The sequence below is a fragment of the Oculina patagonica genome, chromosome 1 (genome assembly GCF_052425735.1).
Source record: "Oculina patagonica isolate OP01 chromosome 1, crgOcupat, whole genome shotgun sequence".
Taxonomy (NCBI): domain Eukaryota; kingdom Metazoa; phylum Cnidaria; class Anthozoa; order Scleractinia; family Oculinidae; genus Oculina; species Oculina patagonica.
Genome location: NC_135758.1, coordinates 41,667,162 through 41,688,366, shown reverse-complemented (window position 1 = coordinate 41,688,366; position 21,205 = coordinate 41,667,162). Strand labels below are relative to the sequence as shown.

General features: G+C 38.7%; 2 protein-coding genes, 1 long non-coding RNA gene and 1 pseudogene across 4 annotated transcripts in view; 1 reads left to right on the top strand and 3 right to left on the bottom strand.

Moving 5' to 3' along the window:
• The first annotated feature begins 2,617 nt into the window (after positions 1–2,617).
• On the top strand, positions 2,618–20,482 carry LOC144647146 (uncharacterized). Its single transcript, XR_013569540.1, has 2 exons — positions 2,618–2,740; positions 20,346–20,482. It is a non-coding gene; the product is annotated as an uncharacterized LOC144647146 (long non-coding RNA).
• Positions 3,491–11,109, bottom strand: LOC144631515 (uncharacterized). The gene is made up of 7 exons (XM_078489961.1): positions 10,966–11,109; positions 9,512–9,564; positions 8,884–8,914; positions 8,619–8,681; positions 8,216–8,278; positions 7,721–7,748; positions 3,491–5,648 (listed from the first exon to the last, which is right to left on the bottom strand). The coding sequence occupies exons 1-7, from the start codon at positions 11,035–11,037 to the stop codon at positions 4,579–4,581; spliced, it is 1,380 nt and encodes a 459-aa protein (XP_078346087.1). The 5' UTR covers positions 11,038–11,109; the 3' UTR covers positions 3,491–4,578.
• The window catches only part of LOC144631559 (uncharacterized), a 33,856-nt gene continuing 16,141 nt past the window's right edge, over positions 3,491–21,205 (bottom strand). Inside the window, exon 8 of the mRNA XM_078490013.1 lies at positions 3,491–3,969. The gene's annotated coding sequence lies outside the window, so the exon portion shown is untranslated. The remainder of the gene's footprint in view (positions 3,970–21,205) is intronic.
• On the bottom strand, positions 14,216–18,774 carry LOC144631585 (uncharacterized; annotated as a pseudogene). The gene is made up of 7 exons (XR_013566771.1): positions 18,672–18,774; positions 17,819–17,867; positions 16,606–16,640; positions 16,360–16,422; positions 15,927–15,989; positions 15,546–15,573; positions 14,216–15,253 (listed from the first exon to the last, which is right to left on the bottom strand). The product of XR_013566771.1 is annotated as an uncharacterized LOC144631585 (transcript).

The following is a 21,205-nucleotide window of genomic DNA, read 5'->3' as shown; positions in this document are numbered from 1 at the left end:
AATAAAAAAGCGTGTATCAACACGTAGCAGATGCTTTCTTATTTACAGAGTAAAAAGGCATATTTATCATTTAAATTTGATGTCTTAACAATCAACTAGTCTATAAGATAATAATATCAAAATTAAGAAAAATGTTTCCGTTTCTGATATAAAAAAGGTGTGTAGCAATGAGGTACGTGTGAAAATGACCAATCAGTAAAAGACGCGCTAGATTTGCACGTTTGTGTACGACGGGTTTCAGCTGCTTTCAGAGTTGTGGCTCGTGACGTACGCAGCGGTCGCTAACAAAGAACCTGTGATCATGCGTTCCAAAAATAATTAAAACATATTGGATTGACGACGAATAACCCTGATCGCCCTTTGGCTAACGTGAAATAAAAAATAACCGAAGATCCGATTCTGTATGCGTCCAAGTAAAAGCATAGCGAAAGATCGACAAAAAAAGATATTGAATGGCTTTTGCACGTTGCACGCTGAAACAGACCCTATTATGGCTAGTGTCGTACGCAGCGGTAGCTATTATAATAAACGATGAACCTGCTAACAGCATTCGAAAAAAATAGCTGGTGACGTACGCAGCGAACGCTAACGACGAACCTGCGATCAGTCACCTTTTTTTAGGGAAAGAGAAAAAAGCCAGAACGTCCAGCGGTCTTCAGATAACGTCAAATTAAAATAACTCAAGATCCCACTCTTTTTTTTTAATATTTTTTTTTAATTAATACTTTATTGACCCTCAAAATAATACAAACAAAGTATATAACGGTTTTAAATAACATTAATGTTAGCAAAAATAAACTTAAATGCACATATAACAAGGAAAAAAGGATACAACATAGAAAACGATTAAAAAACGGTAATTTTAAATATACATTAATGTATCGGCTAAAAGGAAAAGAAAAAAAAAACAACGAGATTCAAGGATATCTAAACGTAAATACTTAAAAGTTAAAGGAAATTCTTCCACTGCTTATTAAATTCTTCCAGTTGTTTATATTTTATGGCAATTTGCCTAAGGGTATCAATCCTGATACCTAAGAAAGGGGGGAGCTGTCAAAATTTATATTATATTATCAAGACCCCACTCTGCATACAAAAAAGACATTGCTTGTTTGTTTGTTCGTTTGTTTGTTTTTTGCACCTTTGTTATTTTCACGCCAAAACAAATTTAATTTTGAGTCGTGTCGTTCTGTAGTTGGCGTACACGCGTCCGTGTATCTGTAAACCTTCAATCACGTTTGGTTGATCATCACGCTTTCGTCTTTCTATTTTTAAACTTTTGCTGAAAAAAGCAACTAAATACTACAGTGGCCTACTTTAAGGTCTTTTCTTAGAAATTGCTGTCAAAAATTCCACAAAAGAAAACTTCATTTGAACATGAAAACCAAGATTAAGATCTTTTTTGGTTATAAAAAGATACATCCACGGAGATATCCGGTCGTTTCGCCTACGAGTTTGGGTTAGCCAGGTGACAGGCAAACGCACACGAATGGGCAAAAATTGGCGCAATATTCCTTGTTATGAGATGTTCAGTAGAATTTAAGAGCTGTCGAAATACACACAGAATCACAAAAAAAGTCGGAAGGAGAAAGTATTTCTTAGGGCCTTGATCTAAAAACCTTCCACGGTGGACCTCCCCACCCAAACCCCTAAAAAACCAGTTGGCCAGGCCTACAACTCTTTAAAAAGCTGGCTATGCCCCTGTTAGACCTAGAGACGTTAGGGTACTAGCTTTATATGTTAGCGAAACGACCTACAGCTCGTTAGCGAAACGACTTGAGACGTAGGCGAATCAACTTAACTCTTAACTCAGGGGTAGTTAGTGGGGATGAGGGAAACATGAGACTCCGGGAAAAAAATAGGCATAGAAATGTTAGAGCGATTGAAAGGTGCCCATGGGGAAAGAAAATAACCAATCAAAGCGCGCGCATTACGTAGGTTGTGCTTTAAAAAAATTAAGCAACGTCTTTTCCAAATAACATTCCTGCAGATCACCTTGCACATGTTTAATACTTCTACCTGTGTTTCTTCGCTACACTGTTGAAGCTTGATATTTTAGCTCTTACTCCCACCTCTACTCTATACCAACTAAATCACAATTAATTCGATGCCCTGACCCTGCAGTAAAATAATGCATAAGGCTCAATTACCCAGCATAAGACACGTGTACACTTTGCGGACCTATTTTTACTTATTCTGACGATAGCAGTCGTTTTTGTTAAAACTGAAAAATAACCTAGTGCACATCTGAGTCCAGCACAGAAAATGCAAAGCTCCTTGGCTTCCATTAATGTTTACAGTCGAGCTTTTAGAGTTAGCCATAATGATACATTACATTTGCGACATAAATGTTCATAAGAATATCATGTGTTATAAAGACAAAAGGAAACGAAAAAGATTAGTGAACATGCGCTTTCTAATTATCATTTATCAGACGACACCACATCGACGACACAAACACTATTTTTGACGTTTATTGCCGTCAAAGCAAATTGCCTTGAGAGTGCGGTGAGTGTTAATTCTCCATTCTTCAGGTGTTATTTTATGAAAGAAAAGCTTTACAAAAACGACTCCAGTTACAGCAAGCATAGGAAAATTGACTTAAGCCACAGAAAGCATGGGAAAATTGAAGACTTTTTTCTTGGCTTGTCTTGGCATAGGGATTGCGGCTAGAACAGGCTTTTATCTCTACAGGAAATTTTCCAGCAAAGATAAGGAGGAGAAAAACAGTGCTACAGAGGTAACGGCAAACCAAGTCACGATTTTTTGGTTTTTGATTCTGTTCTTTTTTGTGGTGAGAGTGTGTAAGTTGCAGGGATTTTGTGAAAAACTTTACAAACTTGAAATACAAAGCCAAATTAAACACATCCTCATATTACTCTCAACCCACTTTTTATCAAATAGTGTTTTTTCTTCCTTTACACGGGATGAAATTAAACGTGCTTTCAATCAAGACATTTATTCCAATCCATTTCCTTTCATATTTTTGACAAACAGTTTATCAAAAGTCTGGTTCTGTTCGGGAGTAAACAGTTCCTTTCAGTTTCCAACGTTTCCCTTGCGGTGAATGAATGGAGTTGGGAGGGAAAATTCTTTACGTTGAGTCTTAAGTTAATATCCTGGGATAGTGGCTGGATTTGTCTTCATTACGCAGAAACGACCATGGAAGCTTGTTTGCCGCACGATGATCTGGACTGTGCCATTTCCTGGTCAGCGGGTCGCCATGAAAAATAGAGCTCTATCTGATACAACCTCGTCCCCAGGGCCTTCTCGGTGACGAGTTTCCAGGTTGTGTCTGATACTCCTCGGGGCGGTCAAACTCAAAAAATACAACGCCACTTCTAGTTTGCGTTGCCTCGAAATTTGTTAAGAGTTTGATGCAAAAGTGTGCAAAACTTTGTAAGACTGAAAAGGGTATGAAAATAGCATTGACAAACCAAAATTAGTAGGTAGATAGTCAGGGGCGCTTGCACATGATGTTAGTCTGTAATAAATTTCGGTTTTTAATGTTGTTTTTGCTCTTCACCTGCTACGATACAGAGAGTCTAGTTTTCAGTAAAAGTAATCATCTGTTTCCTGAGATTCAGCTTTCTGCATGCATTTCGTTTCAAGCTCTCACCCGGTTCAATTCCGCTTTCATCAAATTACGTGCAAGCTAGCGCTGTGTTTGAAAATTCTGCTCAAAATTCCGCCGTCAAAAAGCCATGCAAGTGCAGCGCGCTCGGCCAATTAAAAAGAAACAAAGATTTTTCTGCTCATCCAATCAGGATCAAATAACTTTGCCCCAGGCAATTACTACAATTAAGAAAAAATGCCCTCTGTCTCAGCCAATCAGAATTCAGAAATTTTTCCCTTTATGTTAAAAGTTATCTTAACGCTTTAAAGATCGATGTAACACAACAACACTACATGTAACTACAGCTATAACAATGCCTAGGTTACAAATCAGTTTGTAGACAACGATACAAGCTCTCAACCTGTAGCTCTTAGTTATACAAACCCTTGATGCTAAGCTATTAGCACTGATACATTTAGTTATCAAACATTCAAATATTCCCCATTGTAAATGAGAAGTTGAATTTCATTCGGGTAATACTTCTAAACTATGATACATTTATGCTTTAGTCCAAGGCCTAAATTCATGTGAATCATTAGAAATTTGGACAGGTGCTACGGGCAATATTTTCATTATTTAATGTTTATCCCAATTAGTTATTTCAAAGCTTTATAGATCGATATAAGATAACACCACTTCATCTAACTACAGCTATAAAAAGTTCAATGTTAAAAATAAGTTTATAGACAACGATACAAGTTCTCAACCAGTAGCTATTAGTTATACAAACCCCGCATCTCCTACATGCTAAGCCATTAGCACAACACATTTATTTATCAAACAATCAACCATTCCAACATTAATCGTTTAAAAACAAGAAGTTGAATTACATTTGGGTTACTTCCAAACATAAGACACGATTATGCTTTGGACTGAGGTCTAAAATTGTCCTAAACGAAATTCACGAGAATCATTAGGACTTAAAAGTCTACATTGTTCAACACCACTGCGCTTTCTCAGTTCTACACAAACTTGTAAACGAAGCTATCGATGTTGTAATTGCTTTTGTAGTAATTAGCAAACACAAGGTATTTTTGGCCTTTGTCAGCAATGGTGTCTACTCCGCGACCTCCGAAGGTTTGAAAATCTTGGTAATGAGTGAACTGTGCTCCTGACGCCTTGTACACAACTGAACGAACCGAGTACCCAGCACTATCTCCATAATAATGGGCAATAGCGAGGAATATTTCACCATTCACTTCAAACGGGCACAACTCGATGGCACCACGGGTAGGAATCTCTTGAAATAAAGTAAACTTTGCACCATCCCATTTATAGATAGACGATTTAATGTTGTAGTTGCTCCCTGTATAATAGTTGGCAAAAGCGAGAAAGATGTGACCATTGAAGCGAAAAAAATTTGCGCTGCGGGTCCCTTGGGCCTGGATCGTCTGGGACTTTAAGAAATGACCTCCAGACCATTTGTACACTTTTGACTCGATGTTGTATTTCTTCTGAGGGTGGTAATGGTTTGCATAGACAAGGTAAGTCTCGTTGGCAATCACAATTGAATCACAAGCCATGGCACCGTCTGTAGGAATGTTCTGGTATTTCACGAACCTTCCTTTCTTCCACTTGTAGACAAACGAGTCGATTGAATGAGTACTGCCATCATTGTATTCTGAAACGGCCAAGTAATGTTCTCCTTCAATGGTGAAAAACTTGAAGCCAGACGCGCCATTTGTTGAAATCACCTGGAACTGTACAAACTGGTCTCCGCTCCATTTGTAGATGACAGAGTTCTGTTTGTAGCCGCCATCATAATGGTTTGCAATGGCCATGTAGTGCACTTTGTCTATTACGAAGTGTTCAATACCGAAAGCACCATGGGTAGCGAGAGTTTGGTTTTGTACGAAACGCCCGTTTTCCATTTTGTAAACAACAGACTCGGCTTTATACTTTGATTTGTCGCCATAGTAATTGGCGAACACCAGAAACAGATCATCACCAATTGAAAAGGATTTGACGGCGGCTGCTCCTTTTGTGGGAAGGTCTTGAAACTTTTCAAAGAAGTGAAGACCTTGCTTACAGTCTGCGGAGAAATAGCAGAAGCCGCATTGGTGAATACCTTTCACTAGTTATATCACTATTAAAATTTAAAGATAGTTATTAATTATTAAAATTGGTAATAGCGGAGCTCCATCGCGCAAAGCGCGTCAGCAGAGCATCATAGGTAATGAAAATTGGTAAAACCATGAAGTCGAAAAAATTTGGTTATCGAGTGAGCTAACGCTCGCACCTACAGACTCTCGGGGAGGGGGAGGGGGTCACATGTACAAGGCAACCCGACGGGGGAAGGAGAATGCTATCTCATCACATCCCAACGAACGTTAAGGTTAACATCGGCTTGTATCTTTGATATTAGACATCCATCTTAAGGTCAATTGACAGCTGTCAAAACAAGTTATCCGCTGACCAGTATCACATGACTATATTGTGGGCTCAGGCATACAGCATCGAGGTCATGTGTTTTTTAAGCTGACCGCTGACCACGTTATAGTTTTCCATTGAATCGAGGGCTCAAATCTTACTTTTTTGTCTGGGGTAATGTGCAAATCAGTTCTGCGATTTGAGTTGACGATTTATTTCCGCTATGGATCTTTCTTGAGTAGTATACGTTTAATAATTTCAATAACAGTATTTCCAATCAGAGCATTTTCACAAAATTCTAATAAACAGAAAATAAGTGTGGAGCTCTGCTTTTAGGTTTGGCTTAACAGTATAATTATTACTTGTGTTATTGCTCTGTCACTGACATAATGTTACAGCAGTGATAACAGGACCAATATTAGCTATAATTAAAATGGTATATTGCATACGGTATAATTGCAAATGTATATCGCAATTTCTGAGTTTTGATTGGTTAACAGGCAATGGTATATGAGCTCATATACCATGGACCCCAAATATAGAACAGCTCGAGAGCTCAAATATTGCAATGCTTTGGGTGTTTTTAATAAAACAATTATTCCCGTTGCATATGAGATAGTAGGCAGTTTAAGATACGCTACGGCGAGGCGCTACTACGGCTGCCGGAAGTAATTTTCTCCAAATATAAGATACTGCGCATGTCAGTCAGTCACGTCCAGCCGTAGAGTGAAATCTGACTATGCGAGTCGGGAGGTTTTGCCGTAGTGGTAGTACGTCGGATTTTATTCGCTTCTCTGTCCTTTTTCGACGAATTTCTCAGCATTTTAAGAGTTCCAACGAATACTGTATCCTTTGAATTTAATTGTAGTCGAACAATTGTCGCGTTTGTCGCTCATAAGCTTAAAAAGTCTTATCCTGAATTTGACGAATTCGTTCGGTTCAAGTGTCGGTATGGACAAGAAAAGTACTCGTGTTGAGCGTGCGATTTTTTTGCCTTCACAGTTTAATGGAGATGTACTATAGCTGTATAAGTATCCGCTACCATTTTGCTTCGGTGAGCACTGGTATATTTCAGTTCATAACTCGATATTCTTTGCGATATTCGTATTTTTAAAATTAAACATTTCATCGATTTTAATTGTTGTGTTGTTGTGTATTGCTGCTGTAGAAAGAATCTCTCGCTCAGAACTATTCTGTTAGTCCTAGCAAAGCAAACAACAACTATATATTTTTTGAGCGAAGCCATTCGGCTATGGAAAACTAAATAAAAGAGATTTTCAACTCCTTAGCCTATGTTTCTTTGTATTTCGCCTTGCTTTTACACTAAATTTGGCGGACTGCCGAGACGTACTCTCCCCAGACCTTTTCGGTTACGGTAGCCGTAGTAGCACCTCGCCGTAGCGTATCTTAAACTGCCCAGTTATAGCCAACTCGGCGCCTCGTTGGCTATCTACATCTCATATCTGATGGAAAAATTTTTAAATAATTCATTTTTAATATAATACATGTAGTTCCTTACTTAACATTTCAGAATTATGCTCAACTATATTAACCTTTCATTATTGTACATGTGGTTCGTTTAAGTAAGGTAACAGAAAATTATAGACTTTTTAATTGCAACTACAGCACTTTTCATTTTTGATCATGTTTTTATCTTGTAGTACCCAGTAGCAACTAAACGATATTAAAAACAGGTAAACATAGCCGCATGTAGATTTAAGGTTTGTATCTCACCTTGATCACAAGCGGTCGGCTTTGGTTGCTAAAATGAAATCAATAAATAGTACAGTCAGTTATCGTTAAATAATTCTCTTGATTGTTTCAAAGTTTAAGTTTGGCTTAACAGTATAATTATTACTTGTGTTGTTGCTCTGTCACCGACATAATGTTACAGCAGTGATAACAGGACCAATATTAGCTATAATTAAAATGGTATATTGCAGAGGGTATAACTTCAATGGTATATTGCAATTCCTGAGTTTTGATTGGTTAACAGGCAATGGTATATGAGCTCATATACCATGGACCACAATAAAGTTTGTACTGCCGTAAACGCTCTTTTACCACCCTCCCCCTCATTTAAATCTCCCCTCTCTAATACAACTTTCGTCTCCCGACTGGAATACGCAGAATGAATACGAAAATTTTAATATACCCCTCAACTATATTAAGCTATTTCTACACTCGCTATTTATGGAATGTTATATAAGACTTCAGTGGATGTCTTACATTTCTAAGTCGTTCCACTTCTTGTGTGAGGTCTTTCAGCTTTGACTTGAGCGCTGTTAGTTCCTAATAAGGAAGTTGTAGTTTCGATTTGTTAAACATGAGTAAGATATTTATTATGTTTAGCACTTTTTCACATATGCCTGTACCTGACCCATTACTTTGGTTTTTTTCTATTTTATTTTTGCAAGAACTTCGGACGTGATCATTTTTTTTAGAGAAAAATGTGTCCGAAGTAATGTGTGGTGTGATGTGTTCTTAATGTTCGTTAATTTTCTTAGTTTCTAGTTCTTAATTAACTATTTTTGCGGGACGAATTTTCGCGATTATGGAATTTTTTAAAAGAGTCGGAAATTTAAGATCCGGGAAAGATAGGTTTCGCGAAAATTGAAGACTGGTTACAAACCTTTATATCGCATATTCCAGGTTCGCCTTTCTTGCCATCTCTCCCTTGATCTCCCTTGTCACCCTGCGAGAATACAACACACGAGTTGATAAATAATTCAGCCATGGACAGTGATGTGAAGGAGAAGGGGGTACTAGAGGAAGGGGAGCAGTAAAGCTAGTGGGGTGGGGTACGGAACATTTGGGTTAACGTTCACTTGCCAAAAATGTTGCCTGGTTTTGAGTGTTTCTTTTTGCAAGTTTTCAATTAACGCGAATTTACAGACCTTAAATCCATCCCTTCCATTCAAGCCATCTCTTCATGCAAGCATAAGATCAACCATTACTCAGTAGCTCAATGGCAAACAGTCTATGGATATTTTTTTTTTCTACAAAAGCTTGAGAAAGAAAAATAAAGAGTAAAATACATTGTTTCTGAAATGAGTTTTACATTTTGAATTGAAAAAGAAGCCGAGAAAGCGAGTAGCTGGCGGTATTGTTGGGCTTTAAGCGCGCATAAGCAAGGGGCGAAGCCGCGACAACGAGCGGGCCGACACAGCCGAGAGTAGCTTGGGGAGGAGGAGTTGTATTTCAACTCCTCCGCCCCAAGCCACTCGCAGCTGCACCACTCGTTGTCGCGCCTGCGGCGCTTGCTTGTGCGCGCTTTAAACCCAAGTACTTAATCCTGTTCCCCACCCTTTTTTGATATTCCAAAATGTTATCTACTTCACACCGAGTGTTTACTGCCTCCCAGTTAAAACAAAAGATAAAGGAAAGAGCGCCCACTAATGAAGAAGAAGCAGAAACTGAAAGGGATCTAAGGAAAGCACTCGCCTCAGCCCCCTCTCAGCAATTGTCCGCGGAGAAGGATAAGTTTTCCTTCTGGGGTATTCGATAGTGACGTAACACGTGTACTTACCGTCACGTCCATCTCTTCCATGGCAACCACACTGAAAGCTTGTCGAGGCCTAAGAAAAAGTGTAAGAGTTCAGGTGTACTTTGTGATGTGTTAAAAAGTTATTTTCATCTTTAATACGGAAAAAACGCTGAACTCTCAAAGTCCATAAAATAATCCTGGAATGATAAATGTAGACAACTACAACGCAACCAGCAATGTAAACGGATATCACCATATAGACTCGCAACTTTAGAAACGAGAACAAATCTGGGACGAGTGTCATCTCGCAGTCGCTTGTGGGACGCACCGTTACTGGGGGACGATATTGCTTCCCATCTTTAGTTTTGTCCCCAGTATATCACGGTCGCACAAGCGAATGCAAAAGAAGAAATTTTGTCTCGTTTATAAAGTGGCAAGTGGGGTATGGTAACCTAACTAGCCTGTAGAACGGCTAAAACATAAGAAACAAAAAAAGTTAAATGAAGGGGGTTTGGGAGGGTGACGGAGATGGATTAAACTTTCAATCAGAGGGTAAAACGTTGCTCCTAGCAACATAATGCTACATAAACTATATAAACACCACTGCGTTTTGTCTACTTGGCTCAAATGAAGCTTTTATTGCTTTCTGCATTTTAAAAAGATTTCTGCAGAGGCATTGCCGTCAATTTAAATCAATTTCCCTGCAGTCACTTCCTTTTCGAGGGAACAGACGCTTCGTAATTGTAACAATAGAGGGCAATTGATTGTGAGAGGGTAACTTTTTTCTTTTTAATCAAATTTCCACAGAAAGATGAAGACATAGATATGAAAACGATAAACATCTATTCAAGCACGTGATCGAGCCCCTGTGTGATCGCTCTTTCTGACCCTGTAAATTCTTGTCTATTGCTTCGGTGCATAAAACCACATGCAAATATTTTCTTAGATAACTTGAACTTTACATCAGGGTGAGAAATGAATACAGTGTGGAGTCAAAGAAGATCCGTGATATTTGGCAATTTGTTATTTTTAGAACAAATTACGCCACCCTCGACATCTTAAAACCGTGCAGATACACACATTCTCGCGTGGATGTAGCCGGAGTTGGTCAGTGTCACGTGGTTCTCGAGTAACAAGGATCCTTTGTCTTTGCCACGCAGTCGATTATGACTCCTGATGCAGAATTAAGGAAACAGAAACAGTGATCAAAATAGATCAAGAACATCAATTTCATGTTCCCAGCTTCCTCTGTGTATGTGTTAATCACTATGTAGCCGTGATCGAGAAGCTACTCCATAGTCTCAGTTTTACGGGATAAATACGTTTGTTAATAGGATAGCCGAACAAGAACACTGTTCTGATAAAGGACATAAAGTCATGATCAGCGTAGCTGGGCTTCACGACATGAAAGGAAGCTGAAAAAAGGGCTGTTAACGAGGAAAGCCAGCCTATAGTTTAAACACCAAAAGATATAAATAAAAATTTACTTTACCTGACTTTGTTGGTTTGAATTCACAAGAACGCAAAGTAGGATAAAACACAACAAACGCACCAAGCAAAACATCTTGTCGTGTCTGTCGCAAATCTCGCCTTGCACTATAGTGAATGTGGAACAAGTAAACTGCAGAACGTGATGTTATGCGTTGATCCGCAATTTTTAAGCCGTTTTTAGTTTCTAAAAAAAACATAAAACTACGTGCAGAGTAGCAACACATATCACATGCTTGGCTCATGACCAAGTATGCCAATGGGATCATAGAAAGGTTAAATCAAAGGGGAAAATAGTTTATTTGTCAACTTGTGTCTGCATTATGGCCGGAATTCATATTTATAATATTACTGATATATATTACTCGGAATTTTGCTTTCCGAACCTTAAAGCGCGAATTACAGCAAAAAATACGAAGATCTCCGAAGGCTTCACGACAGCGTTTCATGAATGCCCACGCACTGAAATTTAAGGAATGGCACGAGTTTGTGACGTCATAATTGGTGTTTTTGAAGACGACCGCAGACCGCACTGGTTGTCAAAGTTCCAGACAATAGAGTGATTTCACACAAACTTTGATTCTTATATGCTAATGAGAATCGTTAAATAGAGATTTCTGATTGATTGTCATACCAGCGTGCATACTACCTATGTCTCGCATGATATGCAAAACGACAGCAAACAAAAATTTCTTGACATATTTTTGAGCTTTAGCTATTTATTTAAAAAAAAATGCGCATCTCTAAACAACCACCAACAAACAATCAACTGAAAAACGGCCAAAAAGAAAAAAAAATGCTTGAAATGTCACTAAACACATTTATCTTAATTATAAGGTGCGATCTGCAGAATCGGTCTGCGGTCGTCTTCCACAACACCAATTATGACGTCACAGGTTTTCATTTCCGACAATTTTTTCCGAACACTCTACGATAAAGGCCTAAAAAAGCATTCTTCAAATTGCAATATCTCTGCGGTGCAATGTCCAATTACTTTGAAACTTCTGGATATGTTTACACCTAATTGCAATAATGTTGTCATAGAAAAAAAGAAAATAGAAAAAGGTAAATAGGAATTAATTAGCGTAGTTTCATAACTGGTAGCATTTACAGAAAACTTACGAGTTTTTATCTGCACACTTTGAGTCCACATTTTATGCTGTAATAAGATAAATTGATTTATTCGTATCTTGAGGCCATTTGTACGAATAATTTCATGCATGCATGCGCTTAATTAATTCCTATTTGACTTTTTCCTTTTTCCTTTTTACAATGACAACCTTATTGCAATTAGGTGTATTTGGCTCATAATAATTCTAATTGATAAACACATGAGCAAAAAATTAAAAAAATCGAAATTTCGGTTCATTTAACATTTAACTCAACAAGGATCCCTCGCTTGGACCACAAAGCAGTTTAGAACCTGGTAGTTAGAAATGACTAGTACGAGATATAAACGAAAGAGACATTATATTTTATGAGTTTAAAGAAAACAGCTCTGCCATCTCTGCAAGGAAAAGCGATCAAAACAGCCTTTGACGTTTAAAATTGACGGCCGAGTATTGTATGTCGCGGAGTCATGCTTCAACATAACGCACTTCTTGTTGAACAACATCAGAAGAAAATATAAACGCTACTGGGTCCGTCTGTAAAGCCTTAGGCTTTCTTATTAGCCAAAGAAGTGGTTAAACATTAACCACATAGGATAAAGCTATTTTTAGCCTCTTGTTTTTTCTACGTAGGGCGTTAAAGGTCACGCATTTTGATTCGCTTAAAACAGGTCATCTTTCATCAGCGACTTGAAATTACCTGGATGGAGAAAAGGGAACGGGACGGGGAAATTTTTAAATTACTTGTCTCTTGAGGGATTAATGTTACGTGCGTCATAGGCATTTTGCATGTGTTTAACTCAACAAGGAATCCACAGAGCAAAATAGAAATGGGAAAATGGAAATGAGCAGTACGAGATATAAACGAAAGAGACACGTTGCTGGGTCCGTTTGTTAGCCAAAGAAGTGGTTAAACCTTAACCACCTGGTTAAAAACTATTTTTAGCTTCTTGTTTCTCAAGAAATTGCAGCTAAAATGTCCAAAATACAGCAATCATAATAACACCTAATTACGTGTAAACATAGTTTGTCACATCTTCCCTTTACAGGAAAGCTAAAGTCATCACTCGTAAGGATACTGTTCTGAGTAAACGGCAAATAGCTATGAGGTTTTCTCCGTCTTGTAGATCTTTTGATCTCCTGCTCCCCAGATGAGCCCGCTGCTGGTGTAGGTTCAGCTACAAGGGGTAACACCGCTTGGGGTCTGTGTCACAGGTTCAGGCGATGGGAGCAGTACAGTGGACTCAGCAGCAACCTCTAGCTTGACATCATAGGATCTGGGAGCTAATTCTCTCAAACATATACCCCGTTTCCAGGTTCCTCCCGGGGATCCAACACGAGGCGCCTCACCAGGATTAAGTGGAGCAAGAGCGCGTTCCACGATTGTAGAATTTCTCCTGCTTCTCCTTCTGGGCGCGTAGCTTTCTAACATCAGTGGCAATACTAAATCTTGGTTTGAGAAGAGCTTAAGTGGTCGACAGTAACGTCTTGCAACGACTACGAAAGAAACGTTGGGCTGGACTAGCGTCCTGTCCCTCGCCTGGAGTATTGCGCCAATCAAGAAGTGCTTGAATTCACTGGCACCAGCAGCCCGGCATTTCGTAAAGAGGCGTTTGACGGCGTGATCTGCGTTTTCTTTCATTTTCAATCAAGGGATGGTGTAAATATGGCATGCACAGGTTTCTGCAGTTGTAGAGGCCTGGCTGACCTCTAGAAATAATAGCAACTTGGACAGAAACTATGGGCAATGTTTTCATTATTTAATGTTTATCCCAATTAGTTATCTCAAAGCTTTATAGATGGAAATAAAAAACAGCACTTCATGTAACGACAGCTTTAACAACTTGAAGGATACAAATCAGTTTGTAGGCAACGATACAAGTTCTCAACCTGTAGCTGAGTTATACAAACCCTAGATGCTAAGCTATTAGCTATTAGCATCGGTATTAGCACTGATGCGCTTAGTTAGCAAGCAATCATGCGTTCAAACATCTCTGATTAAAAAACGGGAAGTTCAATTACATTTGGGTAATACTTTCAGTTCAAAACTAAGACACAATTATGCTTTAGACTGAAACCTAAAATGATCCTCGACGAAATTAAAACGTTGCATTGTTCAACACCATGCACTGCGCTTCCTCAGTTCTACACAAACTTGTAAACAGAGCTACCGATGTTGTTATTACTTTTGCGGTAATTAGCAAACACAAGGTATGCTTGGCCTTTGTCAACAATTGCGTCTACTCCGCGACCTCAAAAGGTTTGAAAATCTTGGTAATGAGTGAGCTGTGCTCCTGTGGCCTTGAACACAACTGAGCGAATCGAGTGCCCAGCACTATCTCCATGATAATTGGCAATAGCGAGGAACATTTCACCATTCACTCCAAAGGGGTACAACTCCATAGCACCACGGGTAGGAATCTTTGTAGATATACGATTTAGTGTTGTAGTTGCTTCCCGTATAATAGTTAGCAAAAGCCAGAAAAATGTGACCGTCAACACGGAAGAATTTTGCGCTGCGAGCCCCTTGGGTCTGTATTGTTTGGGACTTTAAGAAATGACCTCCAGACCATTTGTACACGTTTGACTCGACATTGTATTTCTTCTGAGAATGGTAATAGTTTGCATAGACAAGGTAAGTCTCGTTGGCGATCACAATTGAATCACAAGCCATGGCACCGTCGGTAGGAATGTTCTGGTATTTCACGAACCTTCCTTTCTTCCACTTGTAGACAAACGAGTCGATTGAATAAGCACTGCCATCATTGTATTCTGAAACGGCCAAGTAATGTTCTCCTTTAATAGTGAAAAGCCTGAAGCCAGACTCACCATTTGTTGAAATCAACTGGAACTGTACAAACTGCTCTCCCCTCCATTTGTAGATGACAGAGTTCTGTTTGTAGCCGCCATCATAGAGGTTTGCAATGGCCATGTAGTGCACTTTGTCTATTACGAAGTGTTCAATACCGAAAGCACCATGGGTAGAGATAGTTTGGTTTTGTACAAAACGCCCGTTTTCCATTTTGTAAACAACAGACTCGGCTTTATATTTTGATTTGTCGCCATGGTGATTGGCGAACACCAGAAACAGATCATCACCAATTGAGAAAGATTTGACGGCGGCTGCTCCTTTTGTGGGAATGTCTTGAAACTTTTCAAAGAAGTGAAGACCTTGCTTACACTCTGCGGAGAAATAGCAGACCAGTATTGCATTTTTAAGTTTACTTAAAAAACAATTCCTCACCGTACTTTTTTTTAGTGACGCTCATTTATATTGACCTTTAATATAGTAGTTCGCTTTAGTAAAGTAACAGAACATAAACATTCAAACAGCAATTAAACTTTCAGCACTTTGTCATTTTTGTGCATGTTTCGTTTGTTTTTTGTTTTAATATCTTCAGTAGCTGACAGCAACTAAACGAAATTGAAAACAGGTTCTCACGAATATATTATAAATCGAAAGTTTAGATCTCACCTCGATCACAAGGGCTCGGCTTTAGTTGCTGAAATGAAATAAATTCATAGTACAGTCAGTTATCGTTAAATATTTCTCTTGATTGTAGCAAAGTTTGCAATAAAGTTTGTACTACCATTTAATCTCCCCCCCCCCCCCGCTTCTTTAAAGCCTCCCCTCTCTAATACGCCTCCCCCCTCCCGTCCGGAAGATGAACATTTAAATAAACCCTCCCCCTATCTCAGTACTAGCTATTACATCCTCGGAGACCCAGGGGCAGTTAGTGGGGCGAAACGAAGGAATAAATCGGCAGAAATCGTAGCGATTTATTCCTTCTTTTCGCCTCACTAACGAAATTAATGTAGCTATTAATGAACGTTATTTTAGAGTTGGATGTCTTACATTTCTAAGTCGTTCCACTTCTTGAATGAGGTCTTTAAGCTTTGACTTGATCGCTGTTAGCTCCTAACAAGGAAGTAATAGATTTCATTTGTTAATCTTAATCACTTTATCTATCCTTCGTAAGTACGAATCCTCGTATACCCATTCCTTTTGGTTTAAATTTTGTTTTTGGCATTTTCGTTTTCCTAATTTTCTGTTTTAAAGAGCTTATTATTTTAAATCTATATAGTGCAACAAAATAGAACGAGTCATGGACTTAGTTTGTACTTCTTTCGCTGTTTAGCTAGGTATGGCAAAGTAAAAAAGTACAAAAAGTACTGGTCACTGAATATTACTCAAACTCCACTTACAATTGTTACGTTTTCTACATGTTCATGTTAATTTTAATTTTTCAAGTTATTAGTTACATGAGAATTGTAGACTCGTTGCAAACCTTTATATCACATATTCCAGGTTCGCCTTTCTTGCCATCTCTCCCTTCATCTCCCTTGTCACCCTGCAAGAATACAACGCACGCGTTGATAAATAATTCAGCAAGGGCAGTGTTGTGAAGGAGGATAGAAGTAAAGCTACGGGGGTGGGGTAAGGTATAAATCGGTAAGCGCTCGCCTCTAACCAATGTGGTCTGGTTATGAGTGTTTCTTACTGCTAGTTTTCAACGTAAAGCGCACATACTAACCTTTACTCCATCCCTTCCACTCAAGCCATCTCTTCCTGCAAATAAAGAATCTTCCATTACTCAATAGTTAATTATAACAGTCCGTGGGTATTTTTTACGAAAGTTTGAAACAGAAAAAGAGAGAGTGAAATACAACTGTTTCCGAACTGAGTTTAACATTTTGAATTGAGAAAGGTGGAATTATTTTGATTATAAACAACAAGGTACCACCATTAGACGGGCCCAGGCCGCAAGCGGTCTACGCCCGTCTCGTGCTTTCGGTTATTTTTTTTTTTTGTAGGAAGGGTATTGAAGGTTACGCATTCTGATTGGCTTAGACTTGGTCATCTTTCATCAGCTTCTTGAAATTGCCAGGATGGGGGCATGGGACAGAAAAGGGGCTTTCTATGTCACTTATTCTGTTTGGCTTACTACGGCTCATCTCTTATCAGCCACTTGGGAAGAGGGATCTTAAATACCATGCTTAGTACGCATTTTGTATAAAGTGTTAACTCGACAAGAAATCAGAAGAAATCCGCGCTTACACCACCAAGCAAAATAGAACCAGACAGTTAGAAAGGACTGGTACAAGATATAAAAGAAAGAGACAAGTAATATTTCATGAGTTTTAGTGAAAGAAAGAAAACAGACATCAAAGCGGTGATTTCAATTCATCTTAATTACTGGCGGCGAAGTATGGTACTATATCGTGTATCGGTTGTCACGCTTCAATATAACGCAAAAAAAGCAAACAACGCTACAAGACCCGTCAATAAAGCCACAGGGCTTCTGCTAACTTTCTATACCCATTCTTCCTAAGTACTTATTCTTATTTCCCATCCTTTTATATGAAAGAGCAACTACTTAGGAGAAGCCAGAAACTAAGAGAGATCTCGGAGGGCACTCGCTTCAGCCCCCTCCCAGGAATATTCCGTGGAGGAGGCTAATATTTTGCGCTTGTAAGCTGTTTTATCTGTTACTACATTGCCAAACTAACCTAAAGTTGGCCTTTTGCTATTTCACTGATCTGATTGGATACAGTATAACTTACACAGACACCAGCAAAAAGCTAGAAAGTAGAGAATGATCTCTAAGGTAATTTAATGTGCTGGAAAATTATTCAGCAATTTCGTTGTGAGCGTTAGCCCTAGAAAGAAAATCAGGAAGCACACGAGGCTAAGAAAAATTCTTTGGCTTCTGTGGAATTCGATAGTGACGTAAAACGTGTACTTACCGTCACGTCCATCTCTTCCATGGCAACCACATTGATAGCTTGTCGAGGCCTGAGAAAAATAAGAGTTGTATACTTTGCATGTGATGATATCGATGTGTTAAACACTGATTTTCATCTTCAATGCGAAAAAAGGCGAAGATTGGCGAGAGGATAACTTAAAACAGATTTCCACAGACAGATGGGAACGGAGATATGACTATCTTTTCAAACACGCAATCAACCCCGAGGGTGGCTGATCTTTCTGACCCTCGCGATGTGAATTCTTGTCTATTGCTTGGTGCGTAAAAGTACGCGCCACTACTTAAGAAAATTTGAACGTTGCATCAGTCTAAGAAATGAACTGTACAGTGGGCAAAGGGACCATGTAGATCCATAATATGACATTTTGCTATTTTTAGAACAAATTGTGCTACCCGCGAAGTCATAAAACGGGGCGGATACACGCAAATTTGGGTCGGCTCAGGCGTGGATGGTGATGAGTTGCGCATGTGCTAGCGACACGCAAGTCGCAGTTAACAAAGGTCTGTTGTCTCTGCCGACTATGACTCCTGATAAAGAAATAAGAGAATACCGAATATATCAAATGAAACAGTGAGCAACAGTGGTCAAAATAAAAATCAGGAACATTATTTCCATTTGTCCAGCTTCCTTATCCTCTGAGGCTGTGTAAAACACTATGAAGCCGTGACGTGATCGAGAGGCGACTCCATACTTACAGTTTGTCGGAATAAATTGCGTTTGATAATAAAACGCTTAAAAGAACGGTTGAACAAGAACACTGTTTTGATAAAGTCAGCGTAGCTGGGTTGCATGATGTGAATGGAAGTTAAGAAAGAGAGCCTTGCTACTTTACCTGACTTTGTTGCTTTGAATCCACAAGAACGCAAAGTAGGGTAAAACACAACACACGCACCAAGCAAAACATCTTGTCGTGTCTTTCGCAAATCTCGCCTTGCACTATAGTGAATGTGCAACAAGTAAACTGCAGAACGTGATGTTATGTGTTGACCCGCAATTTTTTAAGGTGCGGCGTTCTTAGCTATGAAATTGCGTCTAGAGTTGTATTACATTAATATCACATGCATGGCTCTTAGCCAGATATCACTGTTGGATGACAGACAAAAATTGGGTCAAGTCAAATGTTTCTATACCCGGAAAATAGTTAACTAGTTTGCCAATACCTCCAGGGATCTATCTATATTTGGGATACCAAAGGTGTCACCTTCTATGTCAAGTCAAAGTCCTCTACCCGACAAATAGCTGTCAATTGCTGTCTGTGTTATGTTCAGGGAACAATATTCAAGATACTAAAGGTGCTTCTTGTCCTTTACCCCTAAACCGCTGAATTTTGTTCAAAAAAGGGGGAAATTATATACCTATTTCTGGCCTATTTCTGGCCGTTTTCTCAACAAACTGTAGCCAAGCGGTGCAAAACTTAATTTTTAGATAAAAACTACGATAGAGATAAAAAGAAGATATACTATTTCATGTTTTTGGGTCTTTTGTGTGCTTCTTTCTTTCGCTTTCTTTTTCTTTTTTTTTTTTTTTTTTTTTGGCCTTTAGTCGTCTTGTTACCTTTGGAAAAGCTTCTACCAAAACGTCCAGGAAAAAGAACATTTTTTAACCAAAGTGGTCGGGAGTACAAATTCGTAGTTTTAGTGGGTTTATGTATCCGGCCCCATTCATCCCATCTTGCTCATTTAGGTACATATGCTGTGTAAGATATCAAGTATTATAAAGACAGAAGGAAACGAAAAAGATTAGTGAGCGCGTGCTTTTTAATCGACAACATTTTCAAAGCAAATTGCCTTGAGAGCGGAGCGGGTGTTCATTCTTCATTTTCCGGGTGCTATTTCTTGAAAGCAAAGCTTAACGTACAAAACCGACTTTATGTACAGAAAGCATAGCTTGACAACTGAAGACTTCCATCCTGGCTTGTCCTGGCATAGGGATAGCTGCTGGAGCAGGCAATTTACCAGCAAGATGGGGAGGAGGAAAACAGTGCTACAGAGGAAATAGCGAAAACAATAACAAACCCTTATACAAATCTGAATCAGAATTTAAAACGAAATTGAAAAACTTGAATTTGTAACAACGCGCAAAAAAGACACAGATAGCAAGTCTACAAGTATTTTTTAGATTGGCACGAATGTATCACACGGAGTATTACGTTTGAGCAAAGTTAATAGAGGGAAATGGTTAGGAAGCCCGGCAAACATCAAAGGAGCAAACAAAAAGTTCCAAGATTTATGTTGGTAGGTCAACGACCCTGTACATCTTTTGTTCTAGCTGCCCTCATACAATATGCATGAATTACGTAATCGCAATGTTTCTGTTGGCTAGTTGCATGAACACACGTGACCACCTATTGTAGTTTCTCAGGTTTTGTGCAGGGTCAACCCCCAAAATAGCGAACAAAAACATACAACAAAGTACTTTGCAGGGCTTCATAACCGTTTTCCTCTATTACTATGGTTTGAGAGGGTCATTTCAGAATTAATGTTTTGTTGTTTTCTATATCTAACAGAGTGTCACAAAGGAAGAAAACGCTCCTACAATGGAAGACTTGAGCGATGTTTCTAAAGACGACTCAACCGTCTTTTAAAAAGAAAAACAAATCGAGATTCTGGTCAATGCAGGTACATCAGGTCCGGAAAATGGCGTCGAGAACAACAAGATAACGTGGATACAGAAAATACAACGACCGAGAAAAAAGATTGGTCTGAAAACGGACTTAAGAAAGGATTTCTCCTCTAAATTAACTTTTATTTTTTCGCCAAAAAATTGTTATATGTAGTTAGAGATTTTATTTCACTTTGTTTATTTCTAGTGATTTGTTTTTAAATAAAGATAAATTAACAATAAACATTTACAATTGACGCCTTGTAAGTAGTTTTCTTCGGCGTCTCTTGAAACAAAGGAAAACAAAAAATAGCATTGATGTTTCAATATCATCGTTCCTAATCCGATCTCTATCGTCCCTATCAAAAACAGCATTGTTCATTTTGGGTTTTTTACAGCGTATAATGGTGGAGAGAAATTTTTACGCTGCCACGAATAGGACTGATAACGGAAATCTGTCCGCTTTCTTTAAGTTTTATATCATCTGTTGTGCTTTGTTTTTCCACCGAAAGGTTTTTGTCGTTACTTTGAAATTGATTTCACATAAATACATTGTAACAATTTATTATGTGCTTTGTTTTGCCATGTTCTAAGTACGGGAAGCCAGTTTGCAAACCAAGTCTCGAATTTTTAGTTTTCGATTCTGTTCCTTTTTGTAGTGAGTGTGTGCAAGCTGCAGGGATTTCGTGTAAAGCTTCACAAAATGCAAAGCCAAATTAAGCACATCTTCCTGGTACTCTCAGCTCATCTAACCAAGTAGTTTTG